Raw genomic sequence first — 22,424 nt, 5'->3', positions numbered from 1 at the left:
CGGGAAGCGCGGAGCAAGGCCGAAGAGAGGCTCTGTGTGCTTTCGGAGGGGTTGAACCCTGTGCGGCACGCTCAGAACTTTTATAACGGGTATTCTTTTGCTTGCTTTGACGGATTAATGACTTTTTTGGGGTTTTTTTTTGGAAAGCTAAATATCTTCTTTAATTCTAAGCCTCAGGTTTCGTGTTCCCGCGTGTTGCTGCACACGTGTTGTTGTTTCCTGTGTGCTGTCTCAGGGATGGGACTGGCCCCATTTAAACTGGAGTGGTCCTCGCAGTGGGGCCGGGAACGGGCTGGTGCCTGACCCCTGTCCTTGGACCAGGCGGCCGAGATCCGCCGCGTTCTTCGCCTCCTTTTTGTTAATGAGCTTCCGAGGGCAAGTTATGAGCAGCTGTAGTTGTCAGTGTTCCCCTAACTTCAGCAGCATTGGCACAGATAAAGAGAATGCTGAATAACTGTGTCGAAATTGGAAAAATGCACATTTCTGGTGATGTTCTGAAGCACAAAATATGAAGTACTTTTAAAGGGCTCTTGTTTCTTTATTTTTATGAGTATGTCTTTAAACTGTCTCCAGTTACCTTTTTTTAAGCTTTATTATAAGTTTCTCTTTAAAGCAATTTTTTTTTTTCGGTAGACAATGAAAACATAAGATGTCTTTCTGCTTCTGTGAGATTTTGGGTAACATTTAAGGTATTCTAAATGGTGTTTCTCAGGTTTTAGGTATATTGTTTTTGAGATGGATGAAACCAATTAACTGCATGTAGAGAGTGTTTTAACTACAGCAAGTGTAGTTTATAAGTACTTCTATTTTTTGGACTGGGTGGTGATATTTACATTGTGAACAAGAAAAGCATATTCCACTAATAATTTTATGGAGTGTGCAGAAGGAAGGATGCAAATTTCAGGTGGGTGAGTACCAGTAGAAAAGCCTGTGACAAGACACAGCCGTGGAAGCTTTTTTTTAAAGTTGAACCTTCAAAGACTATCTCATGGTTAATAAAGTCTCGTACTGCTTTTGACTGTTAAGGAGACAGGTACCATTATCTTAAGTGATAAGGACTTCTAAACAATTGACAATGAAGAATACGTTGAACAAATTTAATTTTTTGTTAAGATATTCAAGAAATTTAATTGTTAGTCTTTTGTATCCTGAATAGTTACGAAACTGGTTTCTTTCAGAGGGTGTTCTGCAGAGAAAAAGGATACATGCCTCTTTGAGTTCCATCTTGTCCAGGACTGGTTTTCTCTCTGCCGTGAGCATGGCAATGTCACTTAGAACTGCATGGTCCAGCCTCTTTTGGATGCGTTCAGTAGCAAACTGTAAACAGGTCCCACTGCAGAGTAAGTAGTGATGAAATTGTAGAAGTCCTATATTAAAATTTGTTCCTTGAGAGCCTCTTTCCTGTACTATTTAAAGTAATGGAAGCATGGAAGTGATTTTTCTATTTGAACAGAATCAAGTCTGATAGACTATGCTCTATTCTAATAATAATCTAAAGGATATCTTTTTTTGTTTGTTTGTTTTTTTCTTATTAAACCTTCATGGTCCACATAGGATGCCCCCCTAATTTCTTAGTTAGCTTGTCAATACTACCCCTCTTCCTACTGGTTATCATTGAATTTATTTTTTTGGACTTAGAATCAGTGGTGAGAAAAGGCTACAGTAAAATCTTGTTACTTAACGTAAACAGGGAACACGTAGAAACAGGCAGTACTATTTTTTAGATTTCTGTCCATGTTTTAGATATCAATAGAAAGACATAGGGAAGATAGTAAAGGTGGTAGAAAAGACAGTAATGGAGAAAATACAATGCACCTACTACATTTTAGGGGTAAGTGGGCAAGGAAGGGAAAGAAGTTTTAGGAAGAAATACAAACTAGTTGCAGTTTACCAGAACTCAAGTAATAACTAAGAATAGTTTAATTAGAAGATCTGAAGAGTGGAAGTGCTAACAGTAATTCTGAATTTAAGAATTTGCATCTAAAATATTTCTGAAAGGAAAATAGCTACACAAAAGTTTCTTCTTTGTTTTTTCACCCTTCGCGGTCTTGACACAATGATTGCTCTGTTGCTCTGCTATGAGCAGCCATGAAGAATCCTATTTGAATTAAAAAATGGTCTAAATAAAATAACGTCAGATAAAGTTGAAACCTTTTTATGACTTCACAGAAAGCTCAGAACATGTGAAGATTGTTTCATGTGATCATAATTCTGTTCTAAAAGGTGTAATTGTTGAAAAAGCTTCACTGGACACAGAAACTTCTATGTGGTTTTGTGTCAGGTTCCGGCAATAAAGGAAGGGGGTTCCCAGTGGAAGTCAACTCCAGACATGTCCCAGGCCCACCTTAGGTGTGCATACCTGTTGTGGAAGGCAATGTCTACAGGATGATTCCTGTATGAGGGGCTATTGAACACCTTACATTAGGTTTGTGTTTGGACTCTATGATCTTAAAAGTCTATTCCAACCTAAATAATTCTATGACTCTATAAAAAAATGGGAATCAAACTGTGGGGAAGGGACTTTGAGTGGTCTGTGGTCCAAGCTCCTGCTCAAAGCAGGGTCAGTTCTGCATTCACATCAGGTTGCTCAGGGCTTGCTGGGTCTTTGAAATTTCCAAGGACAGAAAACTCACAAACCTGCCTGGGTCTCAGTCCCCCTGGTTGGCTGTCCTCATGAGGAAAACATTTCTCTACATATCCTGTCAGAGCCCCTGATTTTGATTTTTATAATAAATTTTGCTATGAATGAAATTATGATCTTCCCTGTAAGTCATAAGGTATTGTTCTTTACATATATAAAGAATATTTCCTAATGGTGAACTCTATAGGTATTTAGTTCATATAGTGATTTTTCCTAGGAAAACAATACAACTAGGAAGGTTAGTATAGGTCATAGCTGCCTGCATACTGTGGTTTTTTTGATTGCACTAGAAATGAACTTCTATTTAGACAGTTTTGGGTTTTGTTACTCTAAAACTGAATATGATTATAATCCCTGATTAAGACTTGAAACAGAATGAAAATTGAAAATGTAGATGTTCTTAAATTGGCCACAGCTCTGCTTGTTTTTACATCAGAGTTCTTGGGTTTTTATTGTAGATGGAGCTGTGTATCATGCTTGCCATAAATCTACATACTCAGTTCTCCCTGAAGACTACAACTGGTATGTAAACATGCTTTGATGTGTGGCCTTTTCACGTAATGTTTATTCCAGGGCTACTCTCTGTGTCGTGAAGTTGTCATATAATGGTATCAAACACATCTATTGCCAATACTGGATATATGTAGTAATTTTAGCTAAACTACTGTCTCCAATAGTAATGATAAGTCATGCAGGACTCATTCTAAACATGTTGATGATCCCCAGTACCCTTGCAGTTTTGTTTGTGGAAGAGCAAAATTAGCTTAGAGTAGTCATTTCCATTGATGCTTGTTGTTAAGACAAAGTCCAGGTATTTTTGTGCTGCTGCATGGGAAACTTGTGTAGAAATGGGAAAAGATGATACAAATATAGCGAGAAACACTGCATCTGTGTCATCCATCGTTTTAGGAAGCTTAGTGTGTCATGGGAAGGAAGGTGAGAAAAGTTATGTTCTCACAAGGAAACTTTCAGTAGGACTTCCTGTTCAGGATTTTTTAACTAATAGGAAAGTTGGAAGCCCAAACAGAGCTTTGTTTCCTGTCTTTTCATTGTAGATGCCATAGATCTTATAAAGGCATGTTGTCCTAGAGACCATCATCCCTATCTGTTTAGTGTTTTATATGCAACAATTAAAGGGTTTCAGATTTTTTTCCAGCACATGTTTCTATCTGTTTTAATTATTTATTTTAGCCCTTTTTTCCTCTATAAAAAGAAAAGGGAAGATGACTGAGGAAACAAAAAAATTGGAAGTTTGGATCAAATATTTATGACCCTTATTTTATAGAAAATTATTAAGGATTCATAAATGCAGGGTCAAATCCAGTTTTCTTTGGGACTTGGGCTGCTCAGCTGTTCAGTGTTTCTGAAAGTTACAAGATTTTTTTATTTTTATAGCAAGGTGGAACTTGCAGTGACATCCGATTTGAAGACAATTGTCTGCTACCACCCTTCGCTTGAGATTCCATACGAGCATACAAAAGTATGTCCAAGTGTGCACATTTATATTTCTTACTCTTGTAAAGGCATTTAGTAGTTCACAGGTTTGAGTCTTTAGGGCATCTTTTTTTAATTTGAAATACTTTTTTTAGTATGTGCTCAGCGCATTTGTGAAGTAAATGACTGGTGACTATAGCTACTGCCACAAGGAGGAGTGTACTCAGTTGAATTGAGGGAAGGTTGCAGAGGCAGAAAAGCTCAGATATCACAGCATACAGTAACTCAAGTAGAATTAAGCAAGGCACTAAAATACTTGTGCACAACAGAGAAAATAGTGTCTGTCTATGAGTATACTACTCAAGAAAGGATGGTTGGAATGTAGGTTATGGTTCACATGTCCTACTGGGCAAGAAAATACAAAGAAATACTGCTGCTACTGTTTTCAACTTGAACTTTAAATTCCATTCAGCACTGAGTTCATAAAAGCCACGAAGAACTTTAAATATTGATTTTTGTCTGTCAGTGGTACTTTCAATGTGTTCTTTACATTGATGAAAGTCTAGTGTTGTGGTTTAACATCTAGATAAATTTTTCTAGTGTACACTTTTTGTTTGATTTTCCAGTTCTCATGTGCTAGTAAAATACTGCAGCTAGTAGCTGTGTTGAAGTACCCAGTGTGAAAATTCTCCATTGAAACATAAACCATTTTAGCACTTTCTGCCTGCAAATTATATAGCAGTATTTTTAAATCTGCTGGTTGCACATACCTCAAGAAAAACAGGTGTAAAAGACTAAAAGCTAAAGGACTAAAAAGGAAAAATATTTGTTATAGTGGTAGTAGTTATGTTTCCTATTGAAAACAAACAACTTGGTCTTACCTGTTGCATAAAAAATTAGGAAGTGACATTCTTCTCAGAGGTATGTGTCCTTTAAAAGATTTTCAGCAGTGATGATGGTTGCTACGAATAAAATTCTGGCTAGGAATAGTATGGATACTTATGTGTTAGTAGAACTGAAGCTGATGATGCAGCTAGTGAATTGTAAGATTGAGGTCTGCAATAATGACTACAAGAATGCTGGTTTTAGGGGTAGGCTCATCAGCTGTAGTACCTAGGGTAAATAGATGTGTCTAGACATCTCCACAGTTGTGTGGTTTCATTTGGGGGGGGCAGGTGGGGACAATAAACACCCTGTGCAATTGCAGGCATTTTTCTGTATTCCTTTGGTTTCAGCTGTTAGATAGCATTACAGCTTACTCTTATGTAGCTTGGCTTTTTGACTTTCTCAGTAAAAAAAAAAAAGGAGAAACAAGACAGACATATACATTAATGTTTTGCTAGCCCATTCCACGGCCAGATCCAGTGAATAATAAAGAAGAAAACCTTGATCAAGTTTTGAAATCCAGATTGGATGAAAAAGAGCTAAAGAATGAGAGAGGTCCTACAATTGAAGAGCTCAGCAAAATGTTTTACACAACAAAACATCGCTGGTATCCTGTGGGACAGTAAGTATTTCCTTTTTGATTTCTTTGTTCATTTTGGAAGTAAAGAGAAATACAGGAATCATTTAATGGCCAGATTCAACCAATGAAGAGTCATGTGAGACAAGATACCTCTAGCATTTGGGCTACTACATAAAATTTTAAATGCGGTATTGTGTAAATGGAAGACTGTATTTAATAAGGGGTTTTTTAACACTTCTCCTTTGGTAGATTTTGCCACTTTTTTTGTAAAATACATGACAGTGTAGAAATTCCTGATACCATCCAGTTAGCTGCTGGTTCAGGTCATTTACTGAAGTTCAGTAACAGAATCTAGTACATAAAATACCCTCAATGGACATAACCAAATACAGCTTGGAAACATGCATTGCCTGTTCCTTAGGAACCTCAATGGGAAGATTCTCAGACTTAGGAGTAGTAGAGGTTTTTCATTTGGAGTGGTGAAAAGTGTACTTTGGTGTGCCTTGCATTCAGAAATTGGGGAGAAGGAGAGGTGCACATATACATGACTGGGCTTAAAGAGGAACTTTGGACATTCAGATATACTAACGTAAGCAGTCAGCATTCTGGTGTGTGTTACTCCCTTCCACTCCATGTTACTCCATCTTTTGGTAGCTGCTAATTTTATAGCTATGGAGACATAAAACAGGCAAAATTTTGTGGTGGTGTTGTCCACAGAAAACTTTTTAATTAATGTGCTTTGGGAGTAGATATAAGGAATGGAATGGTATGACTTTTATGACGAAAGGGTAGCTGTCACTTTAATGAAGATCAGACAGGATCTGCCTTGTTTAGGGTGCATAATTAAGAGGAAAGTATGGATCATTTTTTGTTCTGAAGAATTTTTTTTTAGTTTTTCTGCAAAATACTACACTATTTAACATACAGTCTGGCACAACTCCTTTCAACATCTTTGTTCTATAGCAATCATTTTAGCCAAAGGGAAGGCTGACCATGTAATAAAATTAACTTCACACAAAGGATTAAGAATAAACAGCAGCCTTTGTGCCTATTCAGTTGTAGAACTGATTGGATTATTGCGTGCTTGTAGCAGATGTAGCAATAGAAATGAGTAGCATTATGTAACTGCACAAACAACAGAGATGACATCTCTAATGAGTGGTGGTGGATTGTGCTTGTGTATCTTGTATTTCACTTCCTTGTGTAACCTCAGGTCACTCACTGGGGGCAGAAATACCAGGAAAATAAAGACTGTCCACAGCTTGCACTCACTGCAGCCTTTTTTTTCTTTTAGGTATCATAGAAGACGCAAGAATCCTAATCCTCCTAAAGACCGATAACGAAGATAACTTCTTATTCATCAGGACTTAGCTGTCAATTTTTATTGGAAATAAAAGTTACAGAAAGTGACATGTTTGGCTATAACAGAGCTTGCTTAACTTGATTTGACATTTATTTTCTACTTTAACTGGTTGACAGAAAACCAACGAAATGGCACTGATGAAACAGGGAGTCAGTGAAGGCAGTTGTGCATTCCTGGTCAGCAAATGGACAAGTCTTAGAACAGGATGTAGCAGGGATGGAGTGCTCTGATTAAACTCAGAGGTCAGAGGCTCATCATTTGTCAAGTGAATCCATAGAAGTCTTGCATCAAAATGGGAAGTCCAGAAATTGATGTGTTAGGGTTTGGTGGTTTTGAGGGGGATAATATTTTTTTTTTCTTTAGGAATCTATTAACTGAAATGCAGCTGAGCTTGAATACTGAAGTATTAATGAAATAATATTTATGAACAATATTATCTGAGGTATTTGTGAAAACAATTAGTTTTCCTTGTTCTGTTACACTTGTGAGATACCTGGTGCCATGTTTAATTCTACATCAGGCAAGTAATAGTATTTAAGGCTGTCATGTACTGAAAACTGGCCAACTTGGTTAATTTTTAGCATCCAAGGCACAGTAACTTGCCCTTCTAAACCATCCAGCATTCTCAAATGTCTGAGAACTTCTGTGTGCATTCGTGGTTCGTGGGGGGGTTTTTTTGTTTGTTTAATCCCACCCCAACTACCACTCAGTGAGGATGCTGTGTTCATACATAAATTGGAGTAGCTGTAGCACAGTAGAAGAAGTTGTTTACATCAGCAAGGTAATCCCTGCTCTTTGTAGTTTACTGAGGAGGAAGGGTTGACCCTTTATTATAAAAAATGCTTTAAATTAAAAAAAAATTGGTCTGATTCTACATCATTGCTTTAGCATTTTGTAGTGCTTAAGTGTTCTTCCTCTTGTAATATTCTGTGTCATCTAGCATTTTTTTCCTTCAGGAAAGGGAAAAAGACCTTTGTTCCAGTCTACAGTTTTAGTCTTGCATCAGCCCTCTGACAGAAAGGGCTAGCTTGGAATGTTGTGCCACTGCAGAGATCCCAGTGACTTCATAAAGCCTTCTTAGCAGGTCCTTCTAAATAATCAGAAAATAATTACCTCGTATACATCATACATTTTTACTGCATTTCCCTTCCAAAGCAAGTTGGATAACCTAGGAAGGGGTTGGTTTCTTCTGTTAGTCTAGTGTCATTTTGCCAGCATGCATTTTCTACAGAATTTGCTACAAGTTGAGTACCACTCAACTTCTCAATTGAGAAGCTGAGAAACTGCTTGTTTTTAAAGATATTACTAAATAACCTTTTCCTCCTTGAATATCCTTTAATTGTGAAAAAAGCAATATTGGATGTGTGTAAAAATAAATACTGGATGTGTGCCTTTAAATACTTGTGGAAATGTTTATGTAAAACTAGAGCCAGAGCATTTTTAAATCCGAATGCTGGGTAGCTGATACTGGTTTATCACGGCAGAGCATGAAATCGTTTTGCTGCTTCGCTCTGTTGTGCTTGTAAGATATCAGAGTTCCATGCTCAAGCCAACATCAGCCAAGTGATTTTGGCTCCCTATTAATGATGTGTTGCTCACATAACAAAAGGAATGTCTGTGGGGTCTCTGCAAAGGATGGCTGCTTAACTCTGCAGGTTCAATCGCATGAATTTTCTGCCTAGAATATAACTTTTCAAATAGATTGTAGTAATTTGTAGTACAGCAAATTTTGGTATTTTCATCAGTTCGTGGTGCCTGGTACTGACTGGTGGATAAGTGAGCTTACCTCTCATGTAGTGTTTTGGTATGTTCCAATGCATAAAATTGAGTTTCCTTTATTTTTGGAAAGCTGAGACCTAATTTGTCACCGTGTGACTTCATGCCAGTGTAAGAAGAGATATCCTTAGACTAATTTAAACTTACAGTTATTTTCCCCCATTCTTTCCTCCATATTTTTGCTTACTGATGCCTAATTCTGCTAAGAAATTTTGCTTTACAGAGAAACCTTCTGTTACAACATTTATCTATTCTTGCCTGTCAAACACTGTTTGTGATCAAACATCCACAATCACTGTAGAAATACTGGATTTCACAATGCTTCCCAAACACTTTTGGATGCTTTTCAGGCATTTTGAGAGCTAAAAATTTATGATATGCTTGGCTGCTATCTTTAAAGTACTTCCTCTTCTGACCAGTTGCTGGAAACAGTCTAAAACACATGTTCACTGCATGTACCCTGTGCCCTTTCGTTGTTAGTTTATAACATTGATGTTTTAAAATCTTTCCTTGTGCTGGTGCTTTCAATCTTTCTGCGTTTTCTTTTACTAAATCTTTTTCCTGGGTTAGCCAAAGCATGACACATTTAAAATACTACTCTCACAATAATTTGAAGCTTTCTTCTTGGTTTTCTGGGTCTCAGACAACTGTCTTTCTTTCTCTTCATTTGAAAACTTGGATTTCAGAAGTCGTCCACTTGATTATTGTTCCATTTCCATGCAAAAAAAAAAAAAATCCATTTGAAAGTTAGTTTGGGATTTCTGTTTTCCGTTGCTCTTGTTCTTTGAAATTGCAAACTTAGGTTGGGTAAAATTTGCGATGTTAAGCCTGTTCTGGGACTTTGTATCAAATTTTGGGCACTTAGGCATTTGCTTTGTATCTAGTAGCTGTTGAGGGTTCCAGACGGTCTTAGGCTCATTGCTGTGGATAGTATGCAGTTGGGTACATCTTACTGAGTGATTTGTTTTTCAAATGTCTCACTAAAAGTCTCTTCCAGCCTTGCTTGCCCCGCGTGCCATTAGAAAACTCTGTTTCAGTCAAATATCAAAAATTCCGTCCTTAATTCACAGAATCACAGAATTGTTAGGTTTGGAAGGGACCTCTGGAGATCATATTATCCAACCCCGTGCCAAGGCAGGGTTACCTGTAGCAGGTGACAGGAACACAGCCATCTGGGTTTGGAATGTCTCCAGAGGGGAAAACTCCACTTCCTCCCTGGGCAGCCTGTTCCAGTGGTCCCGAAGAGGAATTCAGACCATTTAAATCGCAGTTCAATTTATCTTGGTGCCTTAGTGAAAAGAATTCTCGTCCCTCCCCTAATTATCCCCAAATGAAGACAAACCGGATGCTTTAGTTCGGGTTTTCCCCCCGGTGTGCGCCGCGGGAGCTGCTGTGCAGGTTGTGTGCGGCACCACCGGGAGGCAGCACCGCACAGGGTCGGGCCGGGGCTCTGCGGGCGGGTCGGACCCCGGCGGGCGGCGTGGGCTGCTCCCACTGATTGCGCTCGGGGCACTGCGGGAAAAGGAGATCCCAGCAGCTCCCAAAGGGCTTGGATTTAAAGGGTCAAAGGGTTTTTTGCCCGTTAGCTTTAACTTTTGTAAGGTGTCTCAGAGACCAAAAAAACTCCACCCTCCCAGTCAGGGGAAAAAAATGAGTCGACAGTGGAGCAGTAATGAGACCCATGTGAAGTGTCGGGACTTAGTTTCACTGCCCCGTGACTACAGAGCAGGCAGCAGTTACCCACCTGTCCATCCCTCCCCACCCCTCCAGCTATTCAGTTCTATAGGAAACTTCTCTCTTGCTGCTGTTGTAATAGGTCTGAACTTCATCTGTCATGTCCAAATTCTGCTGTACCAGAATAAATTGTTGTGGCAGGTCATTATAAGTCACAGTGCTGACTGCTTGTTAAAGCCAGCACTGCATTTCTCAGTTACTCCAGTCTTTATGAATTTTAGCAGCTTCTCTGCTCATTCCATCCTCAAAGCCAATACAAAGTTATAAAATGGAGAGACCAAATAGATGCAGACTGCATTCCTCATCTGTAATAGAAGATGTATATTTTGTTTTAATACTACAATGTAACAAACTTGACCTGGAGCAAACCCACTAGTCACCAGTATAAAGGAACAAATTGTGTACCTACAATACATAAAAGTCAGGGTTATCTCCAAGATTCAGACAGATACTAATTAGACATCTGAACCCAAGTTAATCTTCACAGGCTCTCCTTATGGTCAGTTGACACAGAAAAAGTAGGTGCACAAGGTAGTTGATCTTATTTTAACATTTTGTTGTCTAGAATATGTCACACAATTGTTCTCTGGAGATGCATCTACTTTTCTGTGAAGGGAGGATGAAGATGAGATTCAGAGATCTATATTGGGGCCTTTTTTTTTTTTTTTTTTATTTTGGAGCACACCTGTGTAAAATACTCGTCTTAAAATTCAGATAAAACCATTTTTAGTGTTTCTGCTAGCCTTCAATAGTATGTTGTCTGTATATAGGAACTCTTGGTTTTCTGTATAGAGTAATTCGCACGCATTTAATTTGTAAATGTACGTTGTGTGTGGGATTTTAATCTCACCTCCTTGTATTTAATCAACCCTCTAATGCTAAAAGATAATAAGCTCTTTGGAGAAAAAAGACAGTTATTTATGTATCTTTCTGGCACTTCTTTTAAAGGGAGCTTATGATTTCAACTGTTATCTTTAGGCACTTCTAGAAAAATGAACATGATAAATTATGATTTACTGGGAAATTTGCACAGAATTATCTGAAACTTTAAATACAATCGACACAGAATGTTAGTTCCACTGAGTATAACGACAGCTGTTGGAACACTGCAGAGCAGACAGTGGGACATACGTGGAAGCTGCATGAACTAAACAGCGTGTTTGCTCAGACATTTTGCAGACATCTCGTGGCTTCTGGAGAAGTAGAAGTTTATGGCCTGGCATGCCAGTTTATTAAGGGTCGTGATGCAGGTGAGATGTGATAATCAATGTATCACAAAGTTTTTCATCGTGTAGAGACAACACAAGATGTTGGAACAGCCAGTAGAACTAAGAAGCCTTGCCAACTGGTCTTTATGAAACATAAATACAGAAAACAGTTGCGCTTATATTCAGCTTTAGTGCTTGTCAAGATGAAAAACAGTTTCAGGTCAGAGGCAGTGTACCTTTTTAAATAAGACCAGTTTTGACTGCTACCAAAGTTTACAATTCCTCAGCAAAAGGATCTCCCTATCAGCAAAATATGAGAGAACAACAACAACAAAAAAAAGGTATCTGGAAGAGCTGGTTTTTAGCATCTCTTCTGCTAAAACTAATAAAATGTTAATCATGAAAGTAACAGAGAAAAATTAAATGAACAGTGAAAAACTACTGCACTAAGCCATTACCATGTAGAATAAAAATTAACCCAAGTAAAAGATTAAACTCTTGAAGCATGACCTTCCTATACAAACATGGATTTCCTACTCACTAATGGTGACAAAACAGCTTAATAGTTTCATGCAAAGATCAGTGTTTCTTAAACACTCCTAGTCATTAACACTAAGTTTTTTAAACGCTGCTGAAGTTTCTTGTCTTAAACACTGCTAGTTTCTCATTCAAATGTGTTTTATTTGTTTAAACAAATAATACACTAAGTACCATTTTTCTGAAGTCGGTGTCTGTAGGAATTACACTGCATCAGAGCTGGGCTGCAGGAGTGGTCCTCACCTTCACTTTAGTTAACACAAACTGATGATTTCTATTGAATAATAAACGCTAGGAAAAAAATTCCCTTGACTCTTAATTAGTTAACATTTGGTTGGTATAAGTAACATAAGGCTTCATATCCTTTTTAAAATTTATTTAAAATTTTTAATACTGACTGGCTTCAGTGTGGGTTCACTTGTAATTTTCCAAGAATAGATGTTTACAGAATTCCCTTTCCACCATGCCATTTTTCCTACGGTTAAAATCCTGGTATTAGTGATGGGGTAACAGAGTGGCAGTGAGTTCCACAAAATTTAGAACTGGATTAAGAAAAAAGGATTTCCTATCCAGAGTAGAAGCACAGTGCAAGTAAAATTCATGGGAAATTCACCATAAGCAGAGGTAAGAAAAACGACAGAAATTCCCTTTCTAGAGCATATATTTGTATTAAATTACTGAAAGAAATATGCTGTGTGTTGGCTGGATGGGGTTACAATTCATTGACTTTATATGGCCATATTTGTTGGAGAAAGATTTGAAGTGAGCCCGAAGAGGCCACTGGTAAGGCTGAAAGGTGACACAATGGCCTGTGAGAGAAGAGCAGCAGTGGTTAGTACCTACACAGTGCCTAGCCAGGCCTTGTCCAGTCCGTGGACAAAAGCTTGACTTGTTAGAACAGGGTAAGTGTTTTGTTTCAATATGACCAAGATTTTAACTCATGACTTTGTGGAAATGATGCAGGAAAAGACTTGTATTTCTTTAACGGTGATGCATTTATTCTGCAGTGAAAATACCTGTGTAACTCTGGCAGCTGAAACCAGGACCCTGGGCTGTGCCACACCCGAGGTGGCCCCGGCAGCAGAGAGATGCTCAGGATCCCTCTGGGCACGTCCTTACTGCAGCAGTCTGGGAGCAAGCTCAGGCCTCCACTGCTGCTCCCACACCTCCTCCTTGCCTCCCCCTGTTCCACAAGCCCTCGTTAAAGCAGTGGCTTCCCACTGCTGCAGGGACAGCCTGCACCAAGCACTGCTCCCAAGATCACATCTTGCTTGACTTCACACTACATGCTCCTCTAAATTGCCCAAGCTGACTGTGCCCCCAAACGTTACCCCATCCCAGAACATACAACACATACTTCACTTTGATGCTAGGAAAGCACCCTTCTCACAGGCTGCAGGACAGTTTCCCATCATTTCACAAACTCCAAACTGAAAGATAACATAGAAAAATCAGTATTGCATGTTCGGTTTAGAGGGGCACCAGAAGAGTCCAAGGAGGACTGTGGGATGTGAATATGCAAGTCTGCTCTGGAGGGAACTAGCCCAGCTAGTGTGAATGTAAGCCATATATATTCCTCTTACATTCCCAGTATAAGTCCTTCTTGACATCAGGGACTTTTTTTAAAATTTAGAAATACAAGCTTGCCCTCTGAAATCAGGTAGTGTGAACCCACAGCATTTTTAGAGATTACCTGATCTTAGATTACCTTTGTCTGTTCAGAGTACCAAGTCTGAATGAGTCTGGCACAGGCTTATACAGCTACAAAAAAGCAGCAACTCACACACATAATTAGTCTTCTCTAAACAATCTGAGTCACCAAGATTCTCCAGTCCAGTTCAGAAATGCCTCAGTTGAGACTCCTGTAAAAATAAAAGTATTTTTCTTCTGAATAAACAAATATTCAGAGAAGAAAGTGCAGTTCTGTAAAACCAAACAAAATCTGGATTTAGGAGCAAGCATCTTCTTACACAGTCAATGTTGGAGTAAATGAACCATACCAAAGGTCACTAAATGTCATTGTTCTGTAATTTTCAGTCTTCAGAGGATCAAAGGAATCTAAAGAAATGGTTCAAGTTGAGACACTTGACGAAATAATGAGGTGAAAGGCTTCCGAAGTTTTCTGGAGGGAAACCCACAGTAATTGGATATAATTCTAAAAATCTTCCTTTAGGCATTATTAAATAAAAATGTCTATCCTTTTTAGGGTTCATGAAATGTCAACAAAAGAAAATAGTGGTATAAACACCAAAGAGCTGTTTTTCAGTTTTTCTCAGGGCGTAAGGGGTTTGTTTATTCAAAGATCTGTGACACTGGCAAATACGCTGTTCCCCTTACATAGCTTGGCAGGTGTTGTTTTGGTTTTTTTTTTTTTAATTTTTGGCTGTACTTGTATGACAAATTCATTTTGCTAGAAACACACTACCAGTTCAGCACAGATTTTTTTAACAATTAATCTCCTTACGTGCCATATTTTGTCCCCTTAGAGCAGCCCAAGGAACTGATCTTAAAATGCCCAAGGAGATTAAAAGATACACTTCAGTCAGTTGCGGAAGTGTAACTCAGAAGCATAACTGATGAGTCATTTGGGGAATTTCACTGTTGTTGCTGCGCCTTTTTGATCAGCCAGTCCAAAGGGATTTCATTAACATCTCACTAGTACCTCTGACTGAGTAGAACTTTTGAATAGATTGTGAAAGCCTCTAGAAATAATCTGGTTTTAAGTACTAAGTATATAAATGCAAACTGAGTGGAAACAGCTGTTATTTACATTCTGTGGACGCACGATTTCACTCCCTGATGGATAGGGGAAGAAAAAAGCCACTTAAAGATTGAAATGTCTTTAAAGAAACTGGAAAAATGGGAATCTAATAAAAATACATGCAATGAACCACATTGTTGGGTGGTATAAATTGGTAAAGCTTTCCAGGTTTGCCACTATAACATTATACAGCCCACCTGCTAGGAGGACTTGAAGAGCTCTATGTATTCCTTGGAGAAAGTGGGGGAAGGGGTTGAAGGAATGAATATGCTGAAACAAAAGCATACGAACAAATTCATGTTTCAGCCTTTTATGCAATGGCTAACTGAGAACCTGGCATTTTCAAAAATAGTCTCACAGAACAAAGCCCCCATTCACAGTAAGATTTTGCTATGGATTTACGTTAGTTTGAGATTATGTTCTGGAAAAATTATAAAAGCTCCTGAAAAATGTAAGCAGCAGTGACCAGGCCTGAAAGTAGAGGACTGTGCTGGAGGGAAAAGAAAGCACAGTGTGAAAGTTGCACCCTTCATGAACTCAAGCTTTTTACTAGCCTGGCAGAGGCTCTCCTGTGTGTCCTCCATTTACCTGGAGCAGGTCCCTGCTGTCACATGTTCCACTGGAAAGCTCATGCTCCCTCCTGCCATGCCTGCTTCTATCTGCAACATCACCAGCAACCACCTAGAGTTGAAAAAGTAATAGACTGTCCTCAGGAAAGGTAAGGCATGTTTAAAAATGTACACAAAACATGGCTGCTAATTTGGACCAAACCCACTCAGTCAAATCAGCGATGGGAACCTGGGACAGGGAAGCAAAGGTGGGATTGTTTGGCTGGCTTTTCCTTATAGGAGAAGGAGCTGACATACCCAGCACAGCTAAAGCTCGAGCACCACAGAACGACTTGATTCTTAAGAGCCTAGGGAGTGATTTCCTCCAAGATTAGTTCTGTTTGACTTAGGATTGCTTTGTGCCTGCCAGCACACAAAACCTGTCATACACAGGCGAAGGCAGGACAGAAATATCATTCTTGTTCCATTTTAGGTACACTCTTACCTGCTGTTCTGTCTTACGCAAAAGATACGTCTGATGGCTAAATGCATCCTTTTCTTCCTTACCAGAACAAAGGCTGATCTACAGCAGCAGGTTTTGCAGCTCCCTTCTGTCTAGCATCATGTGGCATGAAATGCTGGGGAAAAATTCTGCTGTGCCTCAGGCATCTTTCCAGATCGCATTTATTCACGGAGGGATAGTTTATCAGAGAAATGAGCTCTGAAGAGACTACTAAAATTAGTTTTAAGATTTTGAAATGCAGGGCAATGGCACTGAAAGTCAGAAAATATGTCTAGCCCAAACTCACACTTTATAAAAGGCTTTGCATATTTTGTAATGATTATGGATATTATTTCTCCTCCTCCATTCATTTATAAAGACAGAGGGATCATAACAAACTTAAGCAAATCTGAATTTGGTTACACAGAGCCATCTGTTAATTCTGGTATATGGCAGTAGAGGGCATCTAAGGACTTCAAGTCACATATGGTAAGGGATTAAAATCTGACGGCTGAAGGAGTTAGTACTCTCCCCCCAGCCCTTCACCCCACCCCAGGACAGAATTGCCACCTCATGAGCAAAGAGCTCACGAGGCTGCTCCTGATCAATGGCAATTTTGAGCCACACTGAAACTGGTGTTCATCTTAAAACACCAGTCTGAAAGCTGAAGTTGTTTAGGAGGAGATGCAGGGGTTAATTTCTCTTCCCTGCTGCAGGCAGAGCTCTGTCAGAGCCACGGGATGGTTTTGGGTACAGTACAGGGGGAGATACTGCTTCAAACAGTCTGTCCAATTTTATCTACTACTCTTCGAGCTTTAATTTCCACATACCTGGAAAAACTGCTTACAGGAGGAGCAAGCAATTCTGGAAATGGACAGGCTGTGCCAAGAAAGGGCGAGCTGTGGACCAGTGCTGTTTTCCTTAACCAGAAAGAGTAGCCCTGTGTCTGTTTCCTCTCTTGAGCCTAAAAAATGCCAGCCTGTCTGGCCTGCATTTCAGTTTACCTCCTCCCATTATGCCAGTCAGATACAGGATGATGCGCTGAGCTATCCTGACGAAAAGCAAGCACTAACCCTGGCAAACAGAGAGAAGGTAGTTGGCAGCTAGTGCTGTTTTCTTGTCATCTGTCCAGGTTTGTATGACATTCCATATCCAGCCTCTCTTTATACTGAAGCAGGGAAAGCAGCCATGCCTATCTTGAGCCAAAAGAAGCCAACACCTCAGAGGCAGGTTAAGTTCATTACCTGACACTAACACTTAATGCACTAATCTGAAAAATGTATTTGAGCCCAGCAGCATATTCGCATACAACAGGCAACATATTTTCATTTAGCTGTAAGAAGTTTAAAGTTACATAAATACATTAATAAACATTGATTATCCTGTTATTCAAACTCCAAATACAGCAATATATATACTCCAATACTCAAAATACAGCAACACATCAGGCCTTATGCTGAAGTCTATTATAGCCTTAGCCTGACATTTAAAAGTGGCTCATGCCCAGAAAAAGGTTCAACAACTCATTTAATGATTCACAGTACTCCTAAAATGATATTCATCTGTCTGCTCTCCATGGCAGCACTTTCAATCATAAACACTTAATTGCAGGAATTCATCCTCAAGGCCAAGTAGCTCTGGGTGAATTAAACTATCCTTAATGTAAGAACTAGAACAGTGATTTAAAATTAATCTTTTTCTGATAGGAGGCCATTTAGTCAGATACTTATAACCCAGTTTCTACTTCACTTTATTTTTCACTCAAAAATCTCCCCTTTAGAGATAGCCACTGCATCACCTGTTTTAGTTTTCCGTATTAGTTTCGAAACTGACTCTCTGCCAACAAAGGAACTTTAATTACTTATGGATTGGCAAAGCAAAGGAGAGCTGCCTTCATGCTGTCTGTCAGGAAAACTTTTTTCACAGACATTACTTGCTCTCTTTTACTTTGAGGCGCAGGACTTGCAACTGGCAGGAAAACATCTCAATCCTCCTCAAGCATAAGTCTTGTTTTTTCTGGCAGCATCTAGGACGAGAATGCAAGATTTCACAGTGCGTTCAGCTGTGCTATCTCTAGGATTTTTCTAAAACAAAGACAAGAGTGTATGATTCTCTAAAAATCCAGAACTTCAGAGAGCATGATTCTGAACATGTGTGTGTGTAGGTGTACGTGCATATATACACCTATATGCTCTTTCTCAGCCAAAAAACAAGGTAAATAAATATTACCGACACAGCATTTTATGCTATAATCTGAATATTAAAATCCATATCAAATATTATCCTAGTAGCTGTTTGAAAAGACTGTATCAGAAATGGTCCCTTCCAGCAGTCCTTTTTTCTACCATGTTCATGACAAGGAAGCATGATAGGGAAGAAAATGCTATCAAAGCATATATATTTACAACTTATTCTCCAGTAACTTTCAGCAATATTTAGCTAGTTTTAGTCAGAGTGAAACTGGATAATTCACAAAATAACATAGCATTAGACCAGAATTCTGCTGTTTATAAAGAATCCTAACATAGCATAAAATAAAAACTGCTGTGTAAATTATCTTTTTTTTTTTATGCTTAGTACCCTATGTCACCACATTCCACTTTTCCTTTACTTATCTGTCCAAAGTATTTTTATGTTATTTTGGTTTTACCTTTAATTGTAAATAGTAAATTGGAGAAACTAAGCAAGCACTACATTTAATTATTTTCACTGAAGATCCCAAGTGTGCCTAGGTAACCTTTTACTCAATGCAATTGAGGCCTTTACTTTTAAATAGTAGATAGCACAGGATGAGACGAGAGATGGACTTAAATTGGACTTAAATGTCACCGTTTTATAGTCAGTTTCATGCTTGTCAGTGATTATCTGTCTACCTGTCCATGGAACCAAAGGGAATGATCCTTCAACTGTCTCTGAAAGAAAATAACCTGGATATTATTTCAAAGTACTACTCTCTTGGTGCCATCTTTTGATGTTTGCTTTTAAATTACAAGAGCTGGTTTCCTTTTATAGCACCCCTGATTCACAGAGGTTATTCACTGAATTCTTTTATTATTCTCCTTTACCACATGTATATTGTCAAGAAAGGCAAAGCATTCACATATGAATAGATAAAAATGGCAGGAAATAAGGTGGCAGCTGGTAAAGAGTAAAACTGTTTGGTGTAAATCTTAATCTAATTCATCAAAACATTCTGTTCCTCAGGCAGCTGGAAAGAGCAGAGTGATCCCATACACTAAAATATTTGCCTTCTCTAAGTTTTATTTATTATGTTGTAGGAACTCTTTGTGAAATAAGCAAACCTTTCTCCTAACTGCTAAGTGAGAAATCTTCTAAGAGTTCACACTGCAGACCTTGTTTGTCCTGTGCAGTTACAATTAACTCGTTTCAATTTGCTGGAGCTAAAGGCTCAATATTCTTATTTCTCTGCTCAAGAACCAGACTGTAATCCCAGGACAGGGAGAAACTGTACACTGTTATTTAGACTAGGTCAGGTAAACAGTTGTCAAAATATGGTCAAGAAGTAGAGGCATGTGATAAGCAATAGCTGTCCTTTTAACTGAAGGGGATTTTAACTGACCAAATGGTATGCCATGGATAATGGATATTCTGTGCTGCATCTTTGGGAAGTTAAGGATGCAGAGAGCAAGGAAAGGGCCCTTGTATTCTTCCAGGTAGCTAGGTAAAATCTCTCTTAATAAATCAGTAAATCTTTTCAGTGAATCAGAGCAAATTTAGCAAAATCAGCTGGGTCAAAAAGACATTATCCCTCCTCTGCTCACATCATATTATATAAATAAATCAACATACTTGCTCTCCAGTAAATTTGGCATACTTTTCAGGAACAAAGTAAAAATCATTTCTAGTAACAGGCACTTCACAGGACTGTAAAAACGTTGTTGCCTCCTTCCTCGGTCATTAAAGGGATTTCTGCCTAAAGGAAAAAAAAAAAAAATTCACTCATCCTTCCCTGTCTTAAGCATATACATTTGTAATCAAGTCAGAAACAATATATTCTGCTTGTGATTTTCAAGAACTCTTAATGTTCATACTTTCACTACTAATATAAAACTTGATTAAAATTATCTACTATATGGATGATATACAGTCAGAACCAAAGTGTTCACGAGTAATAGAAAGTATCGGGAAAAATAATTAGGGATATCTTAGGTTTGTGCCTTTCATCCCCAGTCGGGTGATATGCCTCTAAAACTGGCTCAGAAGCATTCCTATTTGTGTATGTACAGGCAATGTTTACCCTATAATTGCTACCCCAGAACATACAGATTAAAAATAAATAAAGCATTTGGTTTGAATTGTACATAAAAATTTTAAATCCCCACTTGTATATAGTTTTTGTATTAGTGACTGTTTAGAAGAATTACTGTTTGTTACATGGCAGATTAAAAAACCCTTAATTTGTTTACATGATGGAAGGCTAAGTTTTCTGAGTCTGCTCCTTCTTTTCTCTTTCTCCATTTCACATCTTTCTCCTACTCCATTCTGATTTTTATAAAGTAAAACCCTTAAGGCAGACCAAACCTGTATTAAATATCCCAGTGCCAAAGAAGCTAAAAAGTAGCTTTAAGTATTTTCATGCACTACATATGGCCCATAGTCCCAAAAGTAATTTAATTTAGTCACCTTTTCTTACCCTTACAGCTATTTTTTTTCTCCCCTGTGAGTGTATGGAAGACTCATGCAGACAGAGGAGAAAAACAGCAACTAACATAGTTGAAAGAAACAGTGAAATACAGCCATACTCCACCGAGGCTATAGCACTTTCAGATGTCTCAAGCCAGAGAATAAAGGTAACTGTGAACCAGAGTACTCTTATGAGGTGCCAATATTGTCATTTAAGGATTGATTTGCAGTTTTTAAGTTAGAATTTCATTACTCTTGTAAGTTTATCAGATATTCAATGCTATTTTTAAGAGACATTAAGTTCTCATGAAAAAATAACAGAACTCTGTTTAGGAAAGATCCTGCTGATATACTGCCTATTTAATTTTTATGCTACCTTTTTCATAACAATATTTGAAGTTTAAGTAACAAACATTTATTACATTCTTCTGTTCTTGGTTCTCATTCACCACATAAATCATGGTCTTCCTCTCTTCTGCCTTTATAGCAGCCAGCTGTGGTTTTAGAAACAAATTATTATGACTTCAAGTGACGAATAAACAGCAGAAGCAAAGGAACTCTTGAGATACTATCCACATAAAAATCCCATTAATAAAATAACGTAGGAAAAGAGAACTACAGCGAAGCTATAAAAAAGCAACTTTGCATCTAGACAAGATGTATTCCTTTTCTCCAAGATGCATTAGTGAACTTTAAAGTAATAGCCCTAATTTGAACACTATGATATCAGAACATTTTTTGAGCAAAAGCTCTGTGCCTACATATACAGAATTATTGTAGTAATAAAAATAGATTTGTATTAATTTTTTATTGTTCTTCTGAACATAGTGAAGTCAGTGCCATTCTGAAAAAGTAATAGAAGTTTTTTACAAGATCTCACGTCATAGGTAGCTGAACTGTCAACTAAATTTAAAGGGGCACAAACCTATTCTCTCCCCTCTTCACATCTGTCCAACGAAAAAACTTAGTGGGGATTCCACAATCAACACTGGAGTCTGGATCTGAGGCTGCCTGAACTTCACAGACAAAAACAGGAACAAGAATGACCTTCAAGACCTAAATTGCTTTAAACCATTTCTGAGAATGCTTAAGAAAGCCTGTGTTTGTTCCTCAGACCTCATTTTAAATCTGTGCTGCTGCCAGTGATTAAAACCACCTTTTTTCATAAACTGAATAAATTAAATTCAAAAGCACCCAGGCATTACAAACAGATGAAATCATACTGACCAATATTTCACTTAACAAAGCAGATTTTTTTTCTCAGATGAACCTACTTAATTACTGAATACAGAACTTAATTTTTAAGATATTAATTCTCTTATCCCCTGATGCTTAAGAATTATAAACAATAACTGTTTCAAAATCCTTCAGGAACAGTCCTTATTTTTATTTTTTTTCAAAGAAACGTTGCATTTCAGACGTTACTGGGGAGTGCGACCCAATGCAGAGTCTCAATGTGGGAGCTTTCTCTGTGTAAGGGAGCTGCTCCGCTCCCTCAGCCAGAGTCTCCAGCCTAATACATATTCATTTACCTCTCTGATAACAAAGGCTCCCTCCCCCCTCCCGCTCCGATTTTTAAATGTATTATCTTGTATTAATTTATACGTTTGGGTTTCTTTCCTGAAATCTTTAAAAAGGCACCTCTTAATCCTTCTCCCGTCAATTCTCCCTCCCAGATACCCCCGTGCAATTTGCAGGGCGCCCTGACCTGCAGCCAAGGGCTGGGGTGAGACTATTACAGCTACTTTTGCTTTGTTTCCCCTCTTTTCTTCTTTTTTTTGTGTGTGTGTGTGTGTCTATTTCTAAAGTCG

General features: G+C 38.3%; 1 protein-coding gene and 1 long non-coding RNA gene across 12 annotated transcripts in view; one reads left to right on the top strand and one right to left on the bottom strand.

The window, feature by feature from the left end:
• MRPL42 (mitochondrial ribosomal protein L42) lies at positions 1–6,969 on the top strand. Its single transcript, XM_008636570.2, has 6 exons — positions 1–89; positions 1,179–1,340; positions 3,100–3,163; positions 4,037–4,121; positions 5,419–5,582; positions 6,835–6,969. Exons 2-6 carry the CDS (start codon positions 1,259–1,261, stop codon positions 6,878–6,880), a joined length of 441 nt encoding a protein of 146 aa, XP_008634792.1. The 5' UTR covers positions 1–89; positions 1,179–1,258; the 3' UTR covers positions 6,881–6,969.
• Positions 6,970–7,482: 513 nt separating this feature from the next.
• Positions 7,483–22,424, bottom strand: part of LOC108447557 — a 17,100-nt gene continuing 2,158 nt past the window's right edge. For 3 of the 11 annotated variants that reach the window (XR_001863185.1, XR_001863184.1, XR_001863186.1), the window contains 3 exons: positions 19,780–19,903; positions 15,508–15,600; positions 11,001–14,020 (listed from right to left, as the gene is read on the bottom strand). This is a non-coding gene — a long non-coding RNA (uncharacterized LOC108447557). The other 8 variants (XR_001863190.1, XR_001863191.1, XR_001863192.1 and 5 more) reach the window with 8 other exon arrangements.

The sequence above is a fragment of the Corvus brachyrhynchos genome, unplaced genomic scaffold (genome assembly GCF_000691975.1).
Source record: "Corvus brachyrhynchos isolate BGI_N302 unplaced genomic scaffold, ASM69197v1 scaffold56, whole genome shotgun sequence".
Taxonomy (NCBI): domain Eukaryota; kingdom Metazoa; phylum Chordata; class Aves; order Passeriformes; family Corvidae; genus Corvus; species Corvus brachyrhynchos.
Note: the sequence above shows the minus strand (reverse complement) of the source record. Positions and strands in the feature narration are given on the sequence as shown.